The sequence below is a fragment of the Macaca mulatta genome, chromosome 7, assembly GCF_049350105.2.
Source record: "Macaca mulatta isolate MMU2019108-1 chromosome 7, T2T-MMU8v2.0, whole genome shotgun sequence".
NCBI lineage: Eukaryota > Metazoa > Chordata > Mammalia > Primates > Cercopithecidae > Macaca > Macaca mulatta.
Genome location: NC_133412.1, coordinates 56,370,252 through 56,391,112, shown reverse-complemented (window position 1 = coordinate 56,391,112; position 20,861 = coordinate 56,370,252). Strand labels below are relative to the sequence as shown.

General features: G+C 46.3%; 1 protein-coding gene across 5 annotated transcripts in view; it reads left to right on the top strand.

Moving 5' to 3' along the window:
* Window positions 1-8,047: 8,047 nt before the first annotated feature.
* ACSBG1 (acyl-CoA synthetase bubblegum family member 1) overlaps window positions 8,048-20,861 on the top strand; it is a 64,848-nt gene continuing 52,034 nt past the window's right edge. For all 5 annotated transcript variants that reach the window (XR_013395837.1, XM_077940057.1, XM_015142826.3 and 2 more), the window contains exon 1: window positions 8,048-8,207. Coding sequence is in view for 3 of the 5 variants with exons in the window: in XM_077940057.1 (XP_077796183.1) it covers window positions 8,077-8,207 (131 nt within the window). In the remaining 2 variants the exon portion in view is untranslated. The remainder of the gene's footprint in view (window positions 8,208-20,861) is intronic.

Sequence of the window (20,861 nt, the reverse complement as noted above, 5' to 3'; positions counted from 1 at the left end):
GTAGAAAAAAGACTTCAAGAAACAGGGTATGCAGTGGTCAGTGATAATGAAATACTTGAAAGTAATCCCCTTACTCCAGGAACTAGTGCTTAGCTGTCTGAACTAATAGCCCTCACTCGGGCACCAAAATTAGGAAAAGGAAAAAGGGTAAATATATATACAGACTCTAAGTATGCTTACCTAGTCCTCCATGCCCATGCAGCAATATGGAGAGAAAGAGAATTCCTAACTTCCGAGGAAACACCTATCAAACATCAAAAAGCCATTAGGAGATTATTATTGGCTGTACATAAACCCAAAGAGGTGGCAGTCTTACACTGCGGGTTCATCAGAAAGGAAAGGGAAATAGAAGGGAACCGCCAAGTGGATATTGAAGCAAAAAGAGCCACAAGGCAGGACCTTCCATTAGAAATGCTTATAGAAGGACCCCTAGAATGGAGTAATCCCCTCTGGGAAACCAGGCCCAGTACTCAGAAGAAGAAATAGAATGGGGAACCTCATGAGGACATAGTTTCCTCCTCTCAGGATGGCTAGCCACCAAGGAAGGAAAAATACTTTTGCCTGCAGCTAAACAATGAAGATTACTTAAAACTCTTCACCAAACCTTTCACTTAGGCATAAATAGCACCCATCAGATGGCCAAATCATTATTTACTGGACCAGGCCTTTTCAGAACTATCAAGCAGAGAGTCAGGGCCTGTGAAGTGTGCCAAAAAAATAACCCCCTGCCTTATTGCCAAGCTCCTTCAGGAGAACAAAGAACAGGCATTACCCAGGAGAAGACTGACAACTCGATTTTACCCACATGCCCAAATCTCAGGGATTTCAGTATCTACTAGTTTGGGTAGATACTTTCACTGGTTGGGCAGAGGCCTTCCCCTGTAGGACAGAAAAGGCCCAAGAGGTAATAAAGGCACTAGTTCATGAAATAATTCCCAGATTCGGACTTCCCCGAGGCTTACAGAGTGTCAATGGCCTCGCTTTCAAGGCTACAGTAACCCAGGGAGTATCCCAGACATTAGGTATACAATATCACTTACACTGGACCTAGAGGCCACAGTCCTCAGGGAAGGACAAAAAAATGAACAAAACACTCAAACGACATCTAAAAAAGCTAACTCAGGAAACCCACCTTGCATGGCCTGCTCTGTTGCCTATAGCCTTTACTAAGAATACAAAACTCTCCCCAAAAAGTAGGACTTAGCCCATACAAAATGCCATATGGATGGCCCTTCCTAACCCATGACCTGGTGCTTGACTGAGAGATGGCCAACTTAGTTGCAGACATCACCTCCTTAGCTAAATATCAACAAGTTCTTAAAACATTACAAGGAACCTGTCCCTGAGAAGAGGGAAAGGAACTATTCCACCCTGGTGACATGGTATGAGTCAAGTCCCTTCCCTCTAATTCCCCATCCCTAAATACATCCTGGGAAGGACCCTACCCAGTCATTTTATCTACCCAAACCATGGTTAAAAAGGCTGGAGTGGAGTCTTGGATACATCACACTGGAGTCAAATCCTGGATACTGCCAAAGAAACCCAAAAACCAGGAGACGATGCTAGCTTTTCCTGTGAACCTCTAGAGGATCTGCGCCTGCTCTTCAAGCAACAACTGGGAGGAAAGTAACTAAAATCATAAATCCCCATGGCCCTCCCTTATATTTTTCTCTATACTGTTCTCTTACCCCCTTTCACTCTCACTGCACCCTCTCCAGGCCGCTGTATGACCAGTAGCTCTCCTTACCAAGAATTTCTATGGAAAATGTGGCTTCCAGAAAATATTAATGCCCCATATATCTAAGGGAACCCCCACCTTCACTGCCCACACCCATATGCCCCACAGCTGCTATAACTCTGCCACTCTATACATGCATGCAAATACTCATTATTGGACAGGAAAAAGGATTAATCTTAGTTGTCCTGGAGGACTTGCAGCCACCGTCTGTTGGACTTACTTCACCCATACCGGTATGTCTGATGGGACTGGAGTTCAAGATCAGGCAAGAGAAAAACACGTAAAGGAAGTACTCTCCCAACTGACCTGGGTACATAGCACGCCTAGCCCCTACAAAGGACTAGATCTCTCAAAACTACATGAAACCCTCCGTACCCATACTTGCCCGGTGAGCCTATTTAATACCACCTTCACTGGGCTCCATGAGGTCTCGGCCCAAAACCTTACTTACTGTTGGATGTGCCTCTCCCTGCTCTTCAGGCCATATATTTCAATCCCTGTACCTAAACAATGGAACAATTTCAGCACAAAAATAAACACCACTTCCGTTTCAGTAGGACCTCTTGTTTCCAATCTGGAAATAACCCATACCTCAAACCTCACCTGAGTAAAATTTAGCAATACTATAGACACAGCCAACTCCCAATACATCAGGTGGCTGACTCCTCCCACACAAATAGTCTGCCTACCCTCAGGAATATTTTTTGTCTGTGGTACCTCAGCCTATCATTGTTTGAATGGCTCTTCAGAATCTATGTGCTTCCCCTCGTTCTTAGTGCCACCTATGACCATCTACACTGGACAAGATTTATACAATCATGTTGTACCTAAGCCCTGCAACAAAAGAGTACCCATTCTTCCTTTTGTTATCAGAGCAGGAGTGCTAGGTGGACTAGGTACTGGCATTGGTGGTATCACAACCTCTACTCAGTTCTACTACAAACTATCTCAAGAACTAAACGGTGACATGGAATGGGTCGCCGACCCCTCCAGAGGAAATCTTAGCTACACAACCCCTACTATGCCCTAGTTCAGCAGGAGCAGTTAGAGTGGTAGTCGGCCACCTCCCCAACAGCACTTGGGTTTTCCTGTTGAGAGGGGGGACTGGGAGACAGGACTAGCTGGAGTTCCTAGGCCGACTAAGAATCTCTAAGCCTAGCCGGGAAGGTGACTGCATCCACCTTTAAACACGGGGCTTGCAACTTAGCTCACAGGCCGAACAATCAGGTAATAAAGAGAGCTCGCTAAAATGCTAATAAGACAAAAAAAGGAGGTAAAGAAATAGCCAATCATCTATCGCCTGAGAGCACAGCAGGAGGGACAATGATCGGGATATAAACCAGGCATTGGAACCAGCAACAGCTACCCTCTTTGGGTCCCCTCCCTTTGCATGGGAGCTCTGTTTTCATTCTATTAAATCTTGCAACTGCACTCTCTTCTGGTCTGTGTTTGTTATGGCTCAAGCTGAGCTTTCACTCACCATCCACCACTGCTGTTTGTCGCAGTCACAGACCCGCCACTGACTGCCATCCCTCCGGATCCAGCAGGGTGTCCACTGTGCTCCAGATCCAGCTAGGCGCCCTTTGCTGCTCCTGATCGGGCTAAAAGCTGCCATTATTCCTGCACGGCTAAGTGCCCGAGTTCGTCCTAATTGAGCTGAACACTAGTCACTGGTTCTCTTCCGTGACCCACAGCTTCTAATAGAGCTATAACACTCACCACATGGCCCCAGATTCCATTCCTTGGAATCCGTGAGGCCAAGAACCCCAGGTCAGAGAACATGAGGCTTGCCACCATCTTGGAAGGGGCCCGCCGCCATCTTAGGAGCTCTGGGAGCAAGAAGCCCCCCGTTAACAGTTTCACAAAAACTCTGTCATTTTCAAGTTTAAACTTAGTCAAGTCGTAGTGTCCCATTTCTAGGAATTTATCCTAGAGATAGACTAGCTCAAGTACGAACCACGCAAGGATAAGATTATTCATCGCAGCTTCATCTGTAACAGCAAAAGACTGAAAACAACCTAAATGTTCATCCTACAGAGCTGTTGAAATGCATCTCGGGCCAGCCCTTCCATGGAATGCTACACATACCCCCTAAAAAGAGAACCAGGAAGCTCTCCAGGCAAAAATATGAAAAGTTCTCCAGCAAATGTTGTCAAGCATAAGAAGATACGAAACTGTGTATGCCATATGTTAGCATTTGTATATATCCAAGATATTTCTAGAATGATGCAAAAAAAATTTTAACAGTGGTGGCTCTGGAGAAAAGAAATGAGTGAAGAATAGTGAGGAGAGGGACAGAAAAGTGGGAGGAAAATTTAATTTTTACTGTGAAGCCTTTTGTACCTTTCAAAACATTTTATTGAGGTAAAAATCACATAACATTAAATTCACTGTTTTAAAATGTAGGATTCATGGCTGGGCATGGTGGCTCACACCTATAATCCCAGTACCTTGGGAGGCTGAGAGAGAAGGATCCTTTGAGGCCAAGAGTTCAAGACTATCCTGGGAAATATAGCAAGACCTTGTCTCTACAAAAAAATTTAAAAATTAGCCAGGCATGGTGATACATGCCTGTAGTCCCAGTCACTTAGGAGGCTGAAGTGGGAGGATCACTGGACCCTGGGAGTTTGAGGCTGTAGCGAGCTACAGTCACACCACCGCATTCCAGCCTGAGCAACAGAATGAGATCCTGTCTCAAAATAAAAAAAAGAAAATGTACAATTCAGTGACATTTAGTACATTCACAGTGTTGTGCAACCATCATCTCTATCTAGATTCAAAACATGTTCATCACCCCAAAAGGAGACCCCATACTCATCAAGCAGTTAGTCCTCTTTGTACATTTTCATGTTCCACTGTATCAGTCAGGGTTCTGCAAAAAACAGATGGCCCCCTTAAAAGGGGCAGGTGAAGAACTTAATGAAGGGACAAAGAGGTGAGGACAGTGTTAAGGGAACCACAGGGGATGGTAAGGCAGCTGCAGGGAGCTAGACACTTCTGACCTGAAGGAGCTGGGGAGGAACTGTTCCCCCTGAGGCCAGAGCTGGCCGGAGGGGCTGCTGCTAGAAGGACAAGGATGCACCTGCTGCCAAAAGTGTGGCCAGCCAGGAGGGAAGGAGGAGAATAAAAACTCCAACCTTTCTTTCTCTCCACCTTCTGTCCTGCCACCACCTGGCATTGGCCTGACAACCAGAGGCCAGAGGCTGGGAGCCCAAGGGATGCTCACACAGGGCAGGTCTGGGGACAGAGCAAGGGGAGAGAGTAGAGAGGGAATCTGGGGCAAACAGAATAACTGGCATGTTGCTTGTCTTTATTTTTCAAAATGAAATGAGCCATTCAAAAAGTTCAGCTGAATCAGACTCCACTACGGCCTGACCTTTTCAGCACCATGTCCCAGCCTGGAACTTCTGTTGCTATGTTCCCTTTGTCCTGGTTGCCAGGTGGGGTCAGCCCTGTTCTCAGTGACTGCAGAATGACCATGTTCCCATCAGCCTCTGTTGCCAGCCCACCAACTTTCTCCTCCAGCAGCCACTTGACCCTCAGTTCACTGACTGCCCTGGCAAGGGGGTCTGCTGGGCCTTTTTGCTCTTAGTTCCTTGAAGCCATCTTTTCTCTGTGGCCTGTGCTGAGCACTCTGGGGGCCCTGTCGCTTTCTTGGGCCACCTCAGGTCCTTGTTATGCTCAGACCTGGAAGATCTGCCCAAGGAAGGTCTTCTTAAGGCCCTCCCCAGGGCCTTGCCTCTGTTTGAACTATCTTCCCCTTCTTGGTTCCCTGGATCTATAAGAATCTGAGGGAAGGGGAAGGAAGGGGTGTTGGGAATAAAAAACTTACACATTTTTCCAAACCTTCCCAGGCTTTCATCTTGACCCAGGCTTTTGAACTTCAGAGCTGAGCATTCTATGTCTTTTTCTCTGATTATGGTTCTCCTCGGGTGGGGAGACACTGACTTGTCACTTACAGTGGTGTCTCACTGGATCCCTCCGATCAGCCCATGGGCAAAGGGCTCCCCATCACCTTCTCACGTCCAGCTGGAGCTGGTGGCCACTTTGGCCCACCCCAGGCCATCACCCTCATGATTCAAGCAGTTAAAACTGAGGCCAGGAGAGGGCAGAGATCTGCCCAAGATCATGGTGGAGGGCGAGTCAGTGGGAGATTCAGGCCTTGCAGCCGGACCCCAGACCTCCCGCTCAGTGTACCTTCAACAGCATTAGGAAGGTAGCATTTGGGGGCCTGTGGCCTGAGACCGCGAGTTTGATAGAAGGCAGCCCAGCTTTTTCTCAGTTACCTGCCTTCACCAGACAGCATCACCTGTGGCCCAGCTGGACCTATTTCTTCTTGGGGACATCTCATATGTATCCTCACTAACACCTCCTGTACACAATGTATATGGAATTGAATTGTGTCCCCAAGCAAATTCATGTCTACCCAGAGCCTCAGAATGTGATCTTTTTTGAAAATAGGGTCTCTGCAGATACAGTTAGTTAAGATGAAGTTCTATGGCATCAGGGAAGGCCCTACTCCAATGACCGGTGTCCATGTAAGAAGAGAAAATAGGAACATTGACTGCTATGGTTGGAAAATTTCCAACAAATTTCATATGTTGGAAACTTAACCTCAAAATTCTTATGTTGATTGGAGGTGGGGCCCTTGGGAGGTAATTAGGATTAGGTAAGGTCATCAGGGTGGGGTCCCATGTTGAAACTGGAAACTACGAGAGGAAGAGAGACCTGAGCTGGCACCACACTCTTGCCCTCTCACCATGTGATGCCCTCCACATTATGATATAGCAAGAAAACCCTCACCAGATGCCAGCACCTTAATATTGGACTTCCAGCCTCCAGAGCTTTAAGAAATCAATTTTGTGTGTGTGTGTGTGTGTGTTGGTGTTTTTTTAAATTTGTTTGTTTTGTTTTTTGAGGCAGGGTCTCACTCTGGTTGCCCAGGCTGGAGTGCAGTGGTGCAATCATGGCTCACTACAGTCTCAACCTCCCAGACTTGAGTGATCATCCCACCTCAGCCTCCCAAGTGGCTAGGACCACTGGCCCACACCACGGCGTGGAACCCAGCTAATTTTGTTTTATTTTTTGAAGATACAAAGTCTCACTATGTTGCTCAGGATGGTCTTGAACTCCTAGGCTCGAGCGATCCTCCCACCTTGGCTTTCCAAAGTGCTGAGATTAAAGGCATGAGCTTCCATACCCAGCCTATTTTCATTATGAATTGCCCAGTCTGAGGTATTCAGTGAGAGCAACAGAAAATGGACCAAGGCTTTGACACAGAGGAAAGACAGCCATGTGAGGACAGAGGCAGAGGCTGGAGAGCTGCACATGCAAGCCAAGGAACACCCAGGATGGCCAGTGACCACCAGCAGCTGGGAGAGAGGCAAAGAAGAGTCTGCCCACAGCCCCTAGATGGAGTGTGGCCCTGCGCACATCTTCATTTCCAACATCTGGCCTCCAGAGCCATGAGAGAATATATTTCTGTTGTTGGAAGCCATCCAACTTGTGGAACTTTGTTACAGCAGCCCTGGGGAATGAATACACGGTCTTAGAGGTGAGACTTTTGGTATTCAGAAAAAGGCCTTGTCCTATGTGAATTTCCCATCTCTTTATGGCTGCCTGAAAACCCACCCGTAACATGCTTCCTTCCTTTAGAAGAAGGGGCAGGTCCCGGCTTCTATTCAGATGTCCCTGGAAAGTCACATTCCTCGGTTGCCTCTATCATGTCTTCAGTGCAAATGCTTCTATAGACCATGTGACAGTTCTCAGTGTTGGAAATGTCTCCCTCCTTCCGCCGGGGTGGGCTCCCTCCTCAGATCTCCAGCCTCCACGCAGGACCTGGGGGAGGTGGACTGAGTGGGTGAGATCCCTCCCAGGGCAGCATTCGGCAGACTGCAAGTCAAGAGTGCAGAGTGTATGCAGCCAGGGGTAGCAGCCACTTCAGGATCTGGGTCTGGATTTGTGCTGAGAACCACTATGGCCTTTTAAAGCCAGTGAGGAGGTTTTCTGGGGGCCCAGAAGCCCTGAGCCCATTGGCCAGACCTCCTGGGAGAAGCGGAGCAGATTTGCATCAAAAAGAACACTGGCTTCATTGAAATTCTCCTCATCTTGAGTGAAACAAAACCACAAAGAAGAGGAAAGTTTTAATTCTGAGAAACTTCACTGAGGAGCTTTTTTTTTTTTTTTTTTTTTTAACTTCTAAAAATAGAGAGGAAATGAGCCTCTTTGGGTCACTCTAGTTGCCGCCTCCCCCCGCCCCATGCCTGCCCCCGCTGCCCACTCAAGGCCAGCCTCTCACAGTGGGTGACTGAGCTGTCTTCAGTGGAAGCCTGAGGCAGATGCCACGCAATTCTGGAGCTGGATACGGCTGCCCACACGGGGACCCCAGCATGCTGGACAGCAGAGAGACCCCACAGGAGAGCCGGCAGGACATGACTGTGGGGACCACCCAAGAAAAATTGAAAACCAGGTAAGTCGGTGGTTGGGTTTCTGCACACTGCACCTGTGGGCCGAGTTCTAGACTTTACTCTGCTGTGTGAACTTGGGCAAGTTGCTTCTCTCTCTGAGCCTCAGTTTCTTCACCTGGGAAATGAAGGGAAGGATCTGGGCAATCCGTAAGATGGAAGAAGAACCAGTCATTTGGAGGGTTACTTAGCATAGCCAAGAAAGGCTCATCAAAGAATGAGGCACATCCCAGGGGTATGAGCTGGGGCTGCAGTGGGAGACCCGTTGGATCTCAATTGGATGGAGGAGGAATTTTTTAGTCAAGAAGAACATTTCCCTGTCTTCTCAAGGGGGCCTTTTGCCTGCAGGTGTCAAAGACAGACAAGTTTTGTCGGCGAGCCAGAGGTTCTCGCTCCGGTTTGCTGTGTGACCTTGGCAAGTCCCTTTGCCCCTCTGGGCTGTAGCTTCCCTGTCTGAATATGAGTGCAGTGGCTGAGGTTTCCCTAAAGCCCTTCCACTGTGTATATTCCAGTGATCTGTGATTCAGAGGAAGCAGATTCAATGTGTCAGGCATTCACCAATGCCCACCCTGGCCCAGGCCCTATCCATCCAGGGAGTAGGGGATCCTGAGAGGATGGGACTCAGTCCCAGCCCTGGGATGCCCTGGTCAGGAGGCAGGAAGAAGGCAGGCACGCGCGCGCGCACACACACACACACACACAAACACACACACTGTGATTTGTGTCCAGGAGGGGCACAGGCTAAGGGGCAGAGAGAGGGAGGCTTCTAACTGGGGCGCCTGAGATGGACCTTGACAGTCAGAGTGGAGACAAGAGCAGTCGGCAGAGAGAACGACCTAGCAAAGCAAGATAGGAAGTATGGGGATGGGAGAAGTCTAGATGGTGGGCGCATAGAACCGGGGAGGACGGGAGCTAAATGCCAGGGCCCGAGCCCTCTGCAGTAATGGGGGGGAAATGCCAGTGTCTGAGCTTCCAAGACTATGGCCACTGTCCTGATGGGAGGTTATGGGGAAGGAATATAGAGGGAAATGGGAACAGATGTTAACACACCTCAGAGATGCAGAGGCCCCTCCGAGGGCTGGCAGCTGGGCCGTGCCCTGGGTCTCCAGAGGACCCTGCTAAGCCAAAGTGGACTCCCGTTCTCCCAGAAGCAAGGACTCCTCCCTGCAAAGCCTCCAGGAGCATGAGGGCCAGCCCATCCCTGGGCATAGGTCAGACGCACAGAGGGTCAAGGGCCCCTGGAGGAAAGTTGGACTGACTTCCTCACCCTAGGGCAGATTCAGGATCTCCTCTGGGCCCTGGTATCCTGGCACTTCCACTCCTTCCTGGGGCTTGTGGGCTCAGAGAGCAGGAAGGCCAGGCGAGATGCTCAGAGGAGCACATCGAAATGTGTCCAGAGACCAGGCACAATGGCTCACGCCTGTAATCTCAGCACTTTGGGATGCTGAGTCGGGTGGATTGCCCGGGGTCAGGAGTTCGAGACCAGCTTGCCCAATGTGATGAAACTCCGTCTCTACTAAAAATACAAAAATTAGCCAGGTGGTGTTACATGCCTGTAATCCCAGCTACTCAGGAGGCTGAGGCAGAAGAATCGCTTGAACCCGGGAGGTGCAGATTGCAGTGAGCCAAGACCGTGCCACTGCACTCCAGCCTGGGCCACAAGAGCAAAACTCCATCTCATAAAAAAAAAAAAAAAGGAAACAAATGTGTCCAGAGCAGGGGTAGACAGGCATGAGGACAGCCAGGGCCAGGGGAGCCCTTGAAAACAAAAATCAAGGTCTGCAGGATCTCAGGGTCTTCTGCTCGCTATGAGTGAGGGGCCAAGTGGGGCTCAGGAGCCCAGTGGCTTTGACGTCCATGTCTCAGGCCTATGGTGAATAGGGGTGGCAGAGGGTCCTGTGTGCCCTGCAAGGCTCACAGAGGCCCGGGCTTGTTTTGCAGACATCACTGAAGGAAGGTAGGCAAACTTGAGGCAGAACCCTAGGCTTGTGCAGAGGAGGACTCCCTCCTGAAAGGGTAAATGGGTCTTGGGACCCTGTAGGGAAAGAGAAAGGCTAAAAACCCAAGAGTTGGAGTGCCAGTTCGACTACTTTCTTGCTGAGTGACTTTGGATACATTGTTTAACCTCTCTGGGCCTCAATAGCATCCTCTGCGCAAATAAATATAAAATGCCTGAACTTCATTGACACTGCGGAAAAATTGGGTGGATTCCACCAACTGATGTGTATGAAAATGTTTTCAAAGCACAAGAGTTACCCATCACAGGCATAGTAACCCTTACAGCGATATCCTGGAACGCTCTTAGCAGCAGGCTGGAGGGCACATGCCTTGGGTTCCAGTCCAGCTCTGCTCCTAACCCATTCTGTGACCCTTGGCAAGACACCTTCTCTGAGCCTCAGTTTCCCCATCTGTCAAACAGGGAAGCCAAACCTGCTCTGACATTCTTGCAGAGCAGCTGTGAGGAAAGAACTTAATTCTTGTTAAACATTGTTCTAAAGTCAGAGAGCCAGGTGCAGTGGCTCATGCCTGTAATTCTAGCACTTTGGAAGGCCAAGGAAGGAAGATTGCTCGAGTGCAGGAGTTCAAGACCAGTCTGGGCAACAAAGCAAGACCTTGTCTCTGCTAAAAATTTAAAAATTGGCCAGGCATGATGGTGTGCATCTGTAGTCCCAGCTACTCAGGAGGCTGAGGTGGGAGGATCACTGGAGCTCAGGAGTGTGAGGCTGCAATGAGCTATGGCCACTGCACTCTAGCCTGGACTACAGAGCAAGACTCTGTCTCAAAAAAAACAATAAAAATAAAAAATAGGCTGGGCACAATGGCTCACACCTGTAATTCCAGCACTTTGGTAGGGCAAAACGGGTGGATTGTTTAAGCCCAGAAGTTTAAGACCAGCCTGGGTAACATGGCGAAACCCCGTCTGTACGAAAAATACAAAAATTTGCTTAAAAAAATACAAAAAAGGCCGAGCACAGTGGCTCACGCCTGTAATCCCAGCACTTTGGGAGGCCAAGGTGGGCAGATCACCTGAGGTCGGGAGTTCGAGACCAGCCTGACCAAAATGGAGAAACTCCATCTCTACTAAAAAAATACAAAAAAAAAAAAAAAATTAGCCAAGCCTGGTGGCACATGCCTGTAATCCCAGCTACTCGAGAGGCTGAGGCAGGAGAACTGCTTGAACCTCAGTGGCAGAGGTTGTGGTGAGCTGAGATTGCACCATTGCACTCCAGCCTGGGCAACAAGAGTGAAACTCCGTCTCAAAAAAAGGAAAAAAAAAATTAGCCAGATGTGGTGGCACATACCTGTGGTCCCAGCTACTCAGAAGGCTGACGTGGGAGAATCAGTTGAGCCCGGGAGGTCAGGCTATGATGGCACCACTGCACTCCACTTGGGTGACACAGCAAGACCCTGTCTCAAAAAATAGGTAAATAAATAAGGCAGAGAGATCGTTGTTCTTGCCGCCACTGTGATGCCCCTTTCTGCTCCTCTGCTCCTCCAGGCCAACTCCAGGAGGGAAGGTGTATTAGTCTGTTTTCCCGCTGCTGATAAAGACATACCGGAGACAGGGAAGTTTACAAAAGAAAGAGGTTTATCGGACTTACAGTTCCATGTGGCTGGGGCGGCCTCACAATCATGGCAGAAGATGAAAGGCACGTCTCATATGGCAGCAGACAAGACAAGAGAGCTTGAGCAGAAAAACTCCCCCTTATAATGACCATCAGATCTCGTGTGACTTACTATAATGCGAACAGCATGGGAAAGACCTGCCCCCATGATGCAATTACCTCCCACCTGTTCTCTCTCACAACACATGGGAATTCAAGACGAGATTTGGGTGGGGACACAGCCAGACCATATCAGAAGGGCTCTATCTCAGACCTGCCCATTTGCCCTGACCTTGTGGCCATGGCAGCTGCTCCTGGGGAAAGGCGGGTCTGCATTCCTCCATAGCCTGAGAGGGGCTTATCTTCCCCCCGATTCCCAGTGTTGCAGAGGGGAAGACAGAATGTGGAAGAAAGGGGAGGCTGAGAGCCAGAGGAGAGCTTGCACCCTGCCCTGACCACGAGAGTTCCCTTTCCTGCCACACCAGTTGCAGGGCTGGATCCGAGTGATTGGGGCAGGTGTCCGGAGGAAACAGCCAGGCCGGGGCCAGGAGAGGCAAAACCAATGGGGCCTGAGCTGACACTGGCCCTGCTCTGGCAGCTTGTGTTCTGTGCCCTTGAGGCTGTGGCTGTAGACCATGTCCTCCATCAGAGACACCCCTTGAGCCTGCCCAGGGCATGGGTCCCGACCCTGGGAAGCCCTCTGTCCAGTGGAGACACTAGTCTCCCTGAGCCTAAGGAAGCCCATTGTGGAGGAAGGGCTTGGGAAGGAACCTAAGAAGAGGACAGTCCATCCTGGGTTTGAAAGGCTGTGGATGCCCGGATGGCAAGCAGGGCACTGTGCTGACCAAAGGCATGGTTGTGGAGATGTTACGAGTGGCCATCAGACTGGTCAGGTTGGGGACCGGCTAACTCCTGCGCCTAGAGAGGTTGACGTGGCCAGACTAAGGGCAGCCAGGCCCAAAGGAGGAGGCACTCAGGAGCTCTGGGAGGGGTGCAAGCAGCAGAAGCCCAGGGAGAGCCTGGTTTGCGGTTTGTGAATCTAGCAGCAGTGAGTACAGGCTGGACTAGGGGTGAGGTGGAGGCAGGAGGCCAGGACTTGGGAGCTCCAAGGGTCCCATCTGGCCCAGGGAGGGCTGTCAGGCTCTGAACTGACCACACTCACTCTGGGCTCCTAGCTGACTCTCCCGGCACTGCCTACCCAAAGACTGGGTGCAGAGAGGAGCCCCCTAAGAGCCAGGGATGTGGAACAGTCGCAGGAGGCAGCTACAAGCTGCGTGAGCAAGGCTGTTCCCATGGACAGAGTTTTCTCAGGATGACAGGGAGTGAGCTCTGCGTCTCTGGCGTGTGCTAGCCTAGGAGGGGCAATCGCAAGGCGAATGTCACTGAAAGAACACAGGTGTCCTTAAACATGGACTATCTGGGCTTTCTAGTGCTGAAATTCTTCCCACTCCCACTGCCCACTTCCCGTGATATTGAAACATAGTTGTTGTTTCATGTTTTGGTTTCTTTATTGTTTTTCTCTCTTTTTGATAAGAATACATTCATTTATTCAAAATTATTTATTGTAGAATAAGCAGGCATTGTGCTAAGCACTGAAGAATATAACAGAAAACAAAAACAAGTCTGTACCTTAAGGAGTTTGCATGCTCACAGGGAAGACAGACATTAACAAATAATTGTTCAATTAAACTGTAATTGTGACAGGTGCCATGAAGGAATAAAAAAAAAAAAAGGGAATATAATCAATGCCACTGAATTATACACTTAAAAATATTTCAATGGAAAATTTTATGTTATATGTATTTTACCACAATAAAAACATTTTTTTAAAATGTTGATAATTAAAAAAACAAAAAAAGACAGAGGGAATATAACGAAGATCTGACTTGGTCTTGAGGGTTGGTGCAGGCTCTCCTGGTAAAGCAGTATTTAAACTGAGACCTGAAACAGGAGTAGGAGTTGGTTAGGGGAAGAACTTTCTAGGAAATGGGTGCAGCATGTGCAAAGCCCCCAAGGTGGGATGGAGCTTGTAGTGTTCAAGAAACTAAAAGGCAGTGGGAACAGGGCAGATTTGGGACTATCATGTAAAAGCCACAGGAAATCAAAGTGCTGGTGTCAAGAGCCCAAGATCAAAGGGTCAGGCACATCCGTGGAAAGCGTGAGTCTCTAGGGCAAACGAACACTGGTCCTAGACTTCTGAGTACAGATCTGGATAACTTCTGGATGCAAGTCAGCCCAAGCCAGCTCTAGTCCTTGCAGGAGCTGCAGAGATTTTAGCCAGGGGCAGCAGAGCTCAAACTGACCTGAAATCAGGATCTGGGCCCAAAGCTAACTCACTGTCTCCAGGCAAGCCCCTGAATGGCAGAGTACCAGGCAAGCAGGTTTTTTAGGTCACTAAGTCCAACCCACAGTATTACAGTATTCACATATTATCAATCTACTCTGACTTGATTACCTCCAGGGAAGGGGAACTCACTACTTACCTCTTCATCCCTGCAAAATCACAGTTTCATCTAGGGCCAGTGGTGGTAGAAAAAAAATCCTATCTTACACTGGGTCCTATAAGAGACCCCTGGATCCCAGCTCTGGCCTCCTACCCAGACAATTCTGGCTTCTTGCAAGGGAGCCTGTGAGGAACACTTTAGAACAGGGCTGGGAAGGTCCTTTGGAAACTGTAAAGGTTGTGACCATGTGAAAGCTATCTAGGGCCTAGCTCAAACTCTGGTCCCAAACAGCTGTAAAATAAGAATTTAGATGTTAGCTGGGTGTGGAGGTGTGTGCATCTATAGTCCCAGCTACTCAGGAGGCTAAGGCAGGAGATTAGTCAATTAATCAGTCTTCACCCTCCTTTTCCCATAAGTAACCACTGTTCTGAACAGCCAGCGTTCCAGCTGTTCTTGAGGATGGCATGCATGGGATCACACAGAACATTACTTGTCTGACTCCTTGCACTCATCGAAATGTTTGTGAGATTGATCAGTATTGCTAAGTATCTCAGTAGTTCATTCATCTGTACGTTTAAGTAGAATTCCATTGTATGGCTATACTACAATTTTTTTATCCATTAATCTATTGATGGGCATTTGAGTTGTTTCCAGTTTGAAGATTTTGTGAATAAAGCTGCTATGAAATTCTTGTATAAGGTGTTTTTTTTTTTTTCCTTTGAGACTGAGTCTCGCTCTGTCACCCAGGCTGGGGTGCTCACTGCAAGCTCCGCCTCCCAGGTTTAAGCCATTCTCCTGCCTCAGCCTCCCGAGTAGCTGGGACTACAGGCGCCCACCACCTCACCCGGCTAGTTTTTTGTATTTTTTAGTAGAGACGGGGTTTCACCGTGTTAGCCAGGATGGTCTCAATCTCCTGACCTCGTGATCCACCCGTCTCGGCCTCCCAAAGTGCTGGGATTACAGGCTTGAGCCACCGCGCCTGGCCTGTATAAGGTGTTTTTGTGGACATATGTTCTCATTTTCTTGGCTAAATCCCTAGGAATAGACTTACTGGGTCAGAAGATAGGTGTGTGCTTAAAGAAGCTGCCAGAAGTTTCCACATCTTTGTCAACACTGGGTATTGTTACTCTTTTTAGTTTCATTCTGGTGGGTGGATAGTGACATCTTGCTGTGGTTTTAACTTACATTTCCCTGATGGTCAGTGACATTGAGCATATTTTCATGTGCTTATTGGTTATTTCCATGTCTTCTTTTGTAAATTATCTTTTCAAATCTGTAGCTCATTTTGTAATTGGGTCCTTAATCCTTTTATTATTGATTTGTAGGCATTCTTTATATATTCTGGTTATATTTTGTCAGATACATGTATTACAAATATTTTTTCCCAGTTTGTGGCTTATCTTCATTTTCTAAATTGTGTGTCTTTTTTTTTTTTTTTTTTTCTGAGACAGGGTCTCGCTCTGTTGCCCAGGCTAGAGTGCAGTGGTGTGATATTGGCTCACTGCAGCCTCCGCCTCCTGGGTTCAAGCAATTCTTGTGCCTCAGCCTTTGAGCAGCTGGTTCTAAAGGCGTGTGGCACCATGCCCAGCTAAGTTTTGTATTTTTAGTACAGACCGGGTTTCACCATGTTGCCCAGTCTGGTCTTGAACTCCTGACCTCAAGTGATCCACCCACCTCGACCTCCCAAAGTGCTGGGATTACAGGTGTGAGCCACCACCCCCGGCCAATGGTGTGTCTTTTGATGAGCAAATTTTTTTTTTATTTAATAAAGCCCAATTTACCTAGTTTTTTTCTTCTATGGTTAGTGCTATTGTGCCCTCTCTAAGAAATCTTTGCTATTTCAAGGTCATATATACGTGTGTGTGTGTGTATATATATATATATTTTTTTTTTTTCTATATGTTCTACTATTTCCCACATTAAATTGCTTGGCTCCTTTATCTAAAATTTACCACATTTGTGTCAGCCTATTTCTGGATTTTCTTCCATTTAGCAATTATTTCTCTATATAATACCATACTGTTTTCATTCTATAGCTTTTTAAAAGTTTTTTTTTTTTAAGAGATGGGGTCTTGCTACATTGCCCAGGCTGGCCTTGAACTCCTGGCCTGAAGTGATCTTCCCACCTCGGCCTTCCAAAGTGCTGGGATGAACAGGCCAGAGCCACTGCACCTGGCCCACTACTACAGTCTTATACTAAATCTTGAAATCAGGTAGTGTTGGTCCTCTAACTTTGTGAATTGTTTCCCCCTACAAGATTGTTTTATCTATGCTAGGTGCAGTATGCAGCCTCTAAGGTATTGCTCAATGATTCTTGCCCTCTGATATTCTTGACTTTTGAATTCTTGTGTAATCATCTACCCTAGAACATGGGCTGGATCTAGTGATTCATTTCTAACATAGAATATGGCAGAAGTGGTGGGATTTCTTTTTTTTTTATTTCTATGTAATTTTTATTATGACCATAAAAATAACCCTGTAGTCAATAACAATTTAATTTTACATTTTAAAAGAACTAAAAGTGTATAATTACAAAAAGTGATGGGATTTCACTTCAGAGATTAGACTACAAAAATACTGTGGCTTTCATTTTGATTGCTCTCTTTCATTTTCTTTCTTGCTCACTCTAAGACAGACTTATGTGTAAGGACCTGAGGGAGACCTCTGGCCAACATTCAGGGAGGGATTGACAACAACCTGCAAAGAACTGAATCCTGCCAACAATCACGAGTCTGCTTTTGGAAGCTTATTCTCCTCCACTGAGCCTTCATATGAAGACTGCAGCCCTGGTTGACAGTTTGACAGTAACCCTAGGAGACACTTTGAGCCAGAGCTAGCCTATACCTAGATTCCTAACCCATAGAAATTGTGAGATAGTGTTTGTTTTTTATAAGCCACTACATTTTGGGATATTTGTTACATAATAATAGATTCCTAATATACTAGATCCTTTGTACTTCTATGTAAAATGTAGAATCATCTTGTCAGTTTACTAAAAAAAGACTGTTTGAAATTTGACTGGGAATAAATTGACTCTATATTTCAAATTGGATGAATCATCTGATCCATGAACATGGTATGCATTTCCATTAATTTAGGTCTTTGATTTGTCTCAACCATGTTTTATACCTTTCAGTGTAGATATCTTGCACATTTTTTTCTTAAACATTTCTAGAAATTTTATGTTTTTGTTGCTATGAGAACTAATTTATTTTATTTTTAAATTTATTTTTATTTATTTATTTTTTGAGACAGAGTTTCACTCTTGTTGCCCAGGTTGTAGTACAATGGTGTGATCTTGGCTCACTGCAACCTCTGCCTCCTAGGTTCAAGCAATTCTCATGCCTCAGCCTCCCAAGCAGCTGAAGTTACAGGTGCCCACCAACATGCCAGGCTAATTTTTTGTAATTTTAGTAGAGACGGGGTTTCACCATGTTGCAGGTTGGTCTCAAACTCCTGACTTCAGGTGATCCACCTGCCTTGGCCTCCCAAAGTGCTGGGATTACAGGTGTGTGCCACCGTGCCTAGCCAAAACTGTATTTTAAATTTAATTTTCTAGTCAGTTGCTGTTAGTATAAATATAACTGATTTTTAAATATTGACCATATATCCTGCAACCATACCAAATTTATTTATTAATTCCAACACCTTTTTTTGTAGATTCCCCTGACTTTTATGTTCAAAATTTTGGTATCTGTTAATAAAAAGTTTTACTTCTTCCTTTCCAGTCATTTTCCCTTTTAAATCTTGCCTTATTGCATCTTTTAGGATCTCCAAATGTAATGTTGAGTAGAGACAGTAAGAGTGGAGATTCTTCTTTTATTCCCAATATATTTAGCATTTACAGTGATCACCATTCCTTTCTGTAGATTCATGTTTCCATCAGGGCCAAGTCCCTTCAGCCTGAATACATTTCTTTTTTTTCTTTTTAAAAAAAAAAAAAAAGGAGCAACTTAACTGAGTGGTTCTGGCTCAGGTCTCTCATGATGTTTCAGTCCAGGTGTCAGCCAGGGTAACAGCCATCTGGAGTAGTAAGACCTGCTTTCAATCTCACTCATGAAGTTGTTGACAAACCTGTTTCTCACCGGATGTGTGAGTTTCCCACTGCACTATAACAATTACCACAAACTTGGTGGCTTAAGACAACAGATATTTATTCTTTCCCAGTTCTGGAAGACAGAAGTTCAAAATTGGTTTCAGTGGGCTAAAGTCAAGGTGTCAGGAGGACTGCTTTTCCTCCAGAGGCTCTACGGCAGAATCTGCTCCCTGCCTCTTCCAGCTCCTGGAGCTCCAGCATTCCACTCTTGTCTTGTAGTTGCATCACTCCCATCTCTGCCTCTGTGGTCACATTGTTTCTCTTCTGTGCATGTCAAATCTCTCTCTGCTCCCACTTGCAAGAATACATGTGATTGAATTTAGAGCCCAACTGGATAATACGAGGTAATCTTTCGGTCTCAAGATCCTTCATTTAATTACATCTTCAAATCTCTTCCAAGTTTTTGCCATTTAAGTTAATTTTAACAGCTTTCAACTTGCTGGGTCACATGGTAACACTATGTGGATAACTTTTGAGGGACATTTTCAATTTACCACACTAGCTGTTAGCCAGAGACCTTAGTTCTTTACCAATGGGCCTCTCCATAAGCTCTTTGAGTGTCTGTGACATGGCAGCTGGTGGCTGAGGCTAGGGACAGGTCAAAGTCTTCTTTATCACATCTGGTGCCTGAAATAGGAAGACTCATTAAACTAGGATTTGGAATAGCTGGGCCCTTCAGTGTCTCTATTTTTTTTTTTTAATTTATTTTAATTTTTGGTTCTGTGGTACATGCGCAGATGTGCAGGTTTGTTACATAGGTAAATGTGTGCCGTGGTGGTTTGCTGTACCTATCAAACCAATACTTAAAACCTAGGTATTAAGCCCAGCATGCATTAGCTATTTTTCCTGATGTTGTTTCACCCCCCACCCCACCCCCTAATAGGCCCCAGTGCATGTTGTTCCCCTCCCTATGTCCATGTGCTCTCATTGTCCAGCGCCTCTATTTCTGTGTGGTTTCTTCACATGCTTGTTCATGTAGCATCACTCCAACATCACTCCAACATCACTTGTTCAAGGTAGCCAGACTTCTGATATGGTAGGTCAGGGATCCAAAAAGCATGTGCCCTGAGAGAGTCAGGTGGCAACTGCATTGCTTTTTATGACTTAGCCTTAGAAGTCATATAGGTTACTTCCCGTACATTGTGTTAGTTAGAAGCCAGTGATAAGGCCAGCCCAGATTCTAAGAGAGGGAAATGAGATTCTACCTATTGTTGGGACAAGTGTTAAATAATTTGCAGGTAAGATTTCAAGCAACCTCAGCAGTTTCCTGGTGACAAATCCTCCTATCTTCTATTTAAATAAAAATGTCATTTTTTCACCTTATTTTTTGAGGATATATTTACTGGAAAAGAATTCTGGTTTGATCATTTACTTATTTTAACACTTTAAAATACTGTTACAGTATCTTTTGGTCTTCATTGTTTCTTATGAAAAGTCAGTTATCATTTCTATCAGTTTCCTTTTATGTAATGTGTCCTCCCCACTCCATCCCACCTCACCTCTGCTTTGGTTGCTTTTAAAATATTATCTTTTTTAGATTATTATTTTGAGACAGGATCTCGCTGGGTCACCCAGGCTAGAGTGCAGTGGCATAAACCTGGCTCACTGCCTGGGCTCAAGTGATCTTCCTGCCTCAGCCTCCCAAGTAACTGTGACCACAGGCACCTGCAATCCATGTCTGGCTAATTTTTTTTATGATTTGTAGAGACAAGGTTTCACTATGTTTCCCAGACTGGTCTTGAACTCCTGCCCTCAAGTGATTCTCCCACTTCAGCTTCCCAAAGTGCTGTAATTACAGGCGTGAGCCACCACATCCAGCCTAACAACCAATTTTAGAATATTTTCATTATCTTAAAAAAGGAACCCTATACCCATTAGTAGTTACTTCCTGTTTCTCCTCAATCCCCCCAGCTCTAAGAAACCACAAACCTACTACAGCTTGTCTCTATAGATTCACTTTTAAGACATTTCATTTAAGTGGACTAATATAATATATGATCTACTGTGACTGACTTCTTTCTCTTAACATAATGTTTTCAAGATTCATCCATGTCGTAGCGTTTATCAGTACTTCATTCTTTGTATGACCAAATAATATTCTATTATGTGGACATACCACATTTTGTTTACCCGTTCCTCAATTGATGGACATTTGGGTTGTGTGGGTGGAAAAGAAAGAGATAGCAGATTGTTACTGTGTCTATGTAGAAAAGGTAGACATAAGAAACTCCATTTTGCCCTGTGCTCACAGAAACATGTGCTGTATTGAATCAAGGTTTAAGGGATTTAAGGCTGTGCAGGATGTGACTTGTTAACAATATGTTTGCAGACAGTATGCTTGGCAAAAGTCATCGCCATTCTCCATTCTTTATTAACCAGGGACACGATGCTCTGTGGAAAACTGCAGGCACCTCTGCCCAAGAAAGCCTGGGTATTGTCCAGGGTTTCCCCCCATTGAGACAGCCTGAGATATGGCCTCGTGGGAACGGAAAGACCAAACCATCCCCCAGCCCT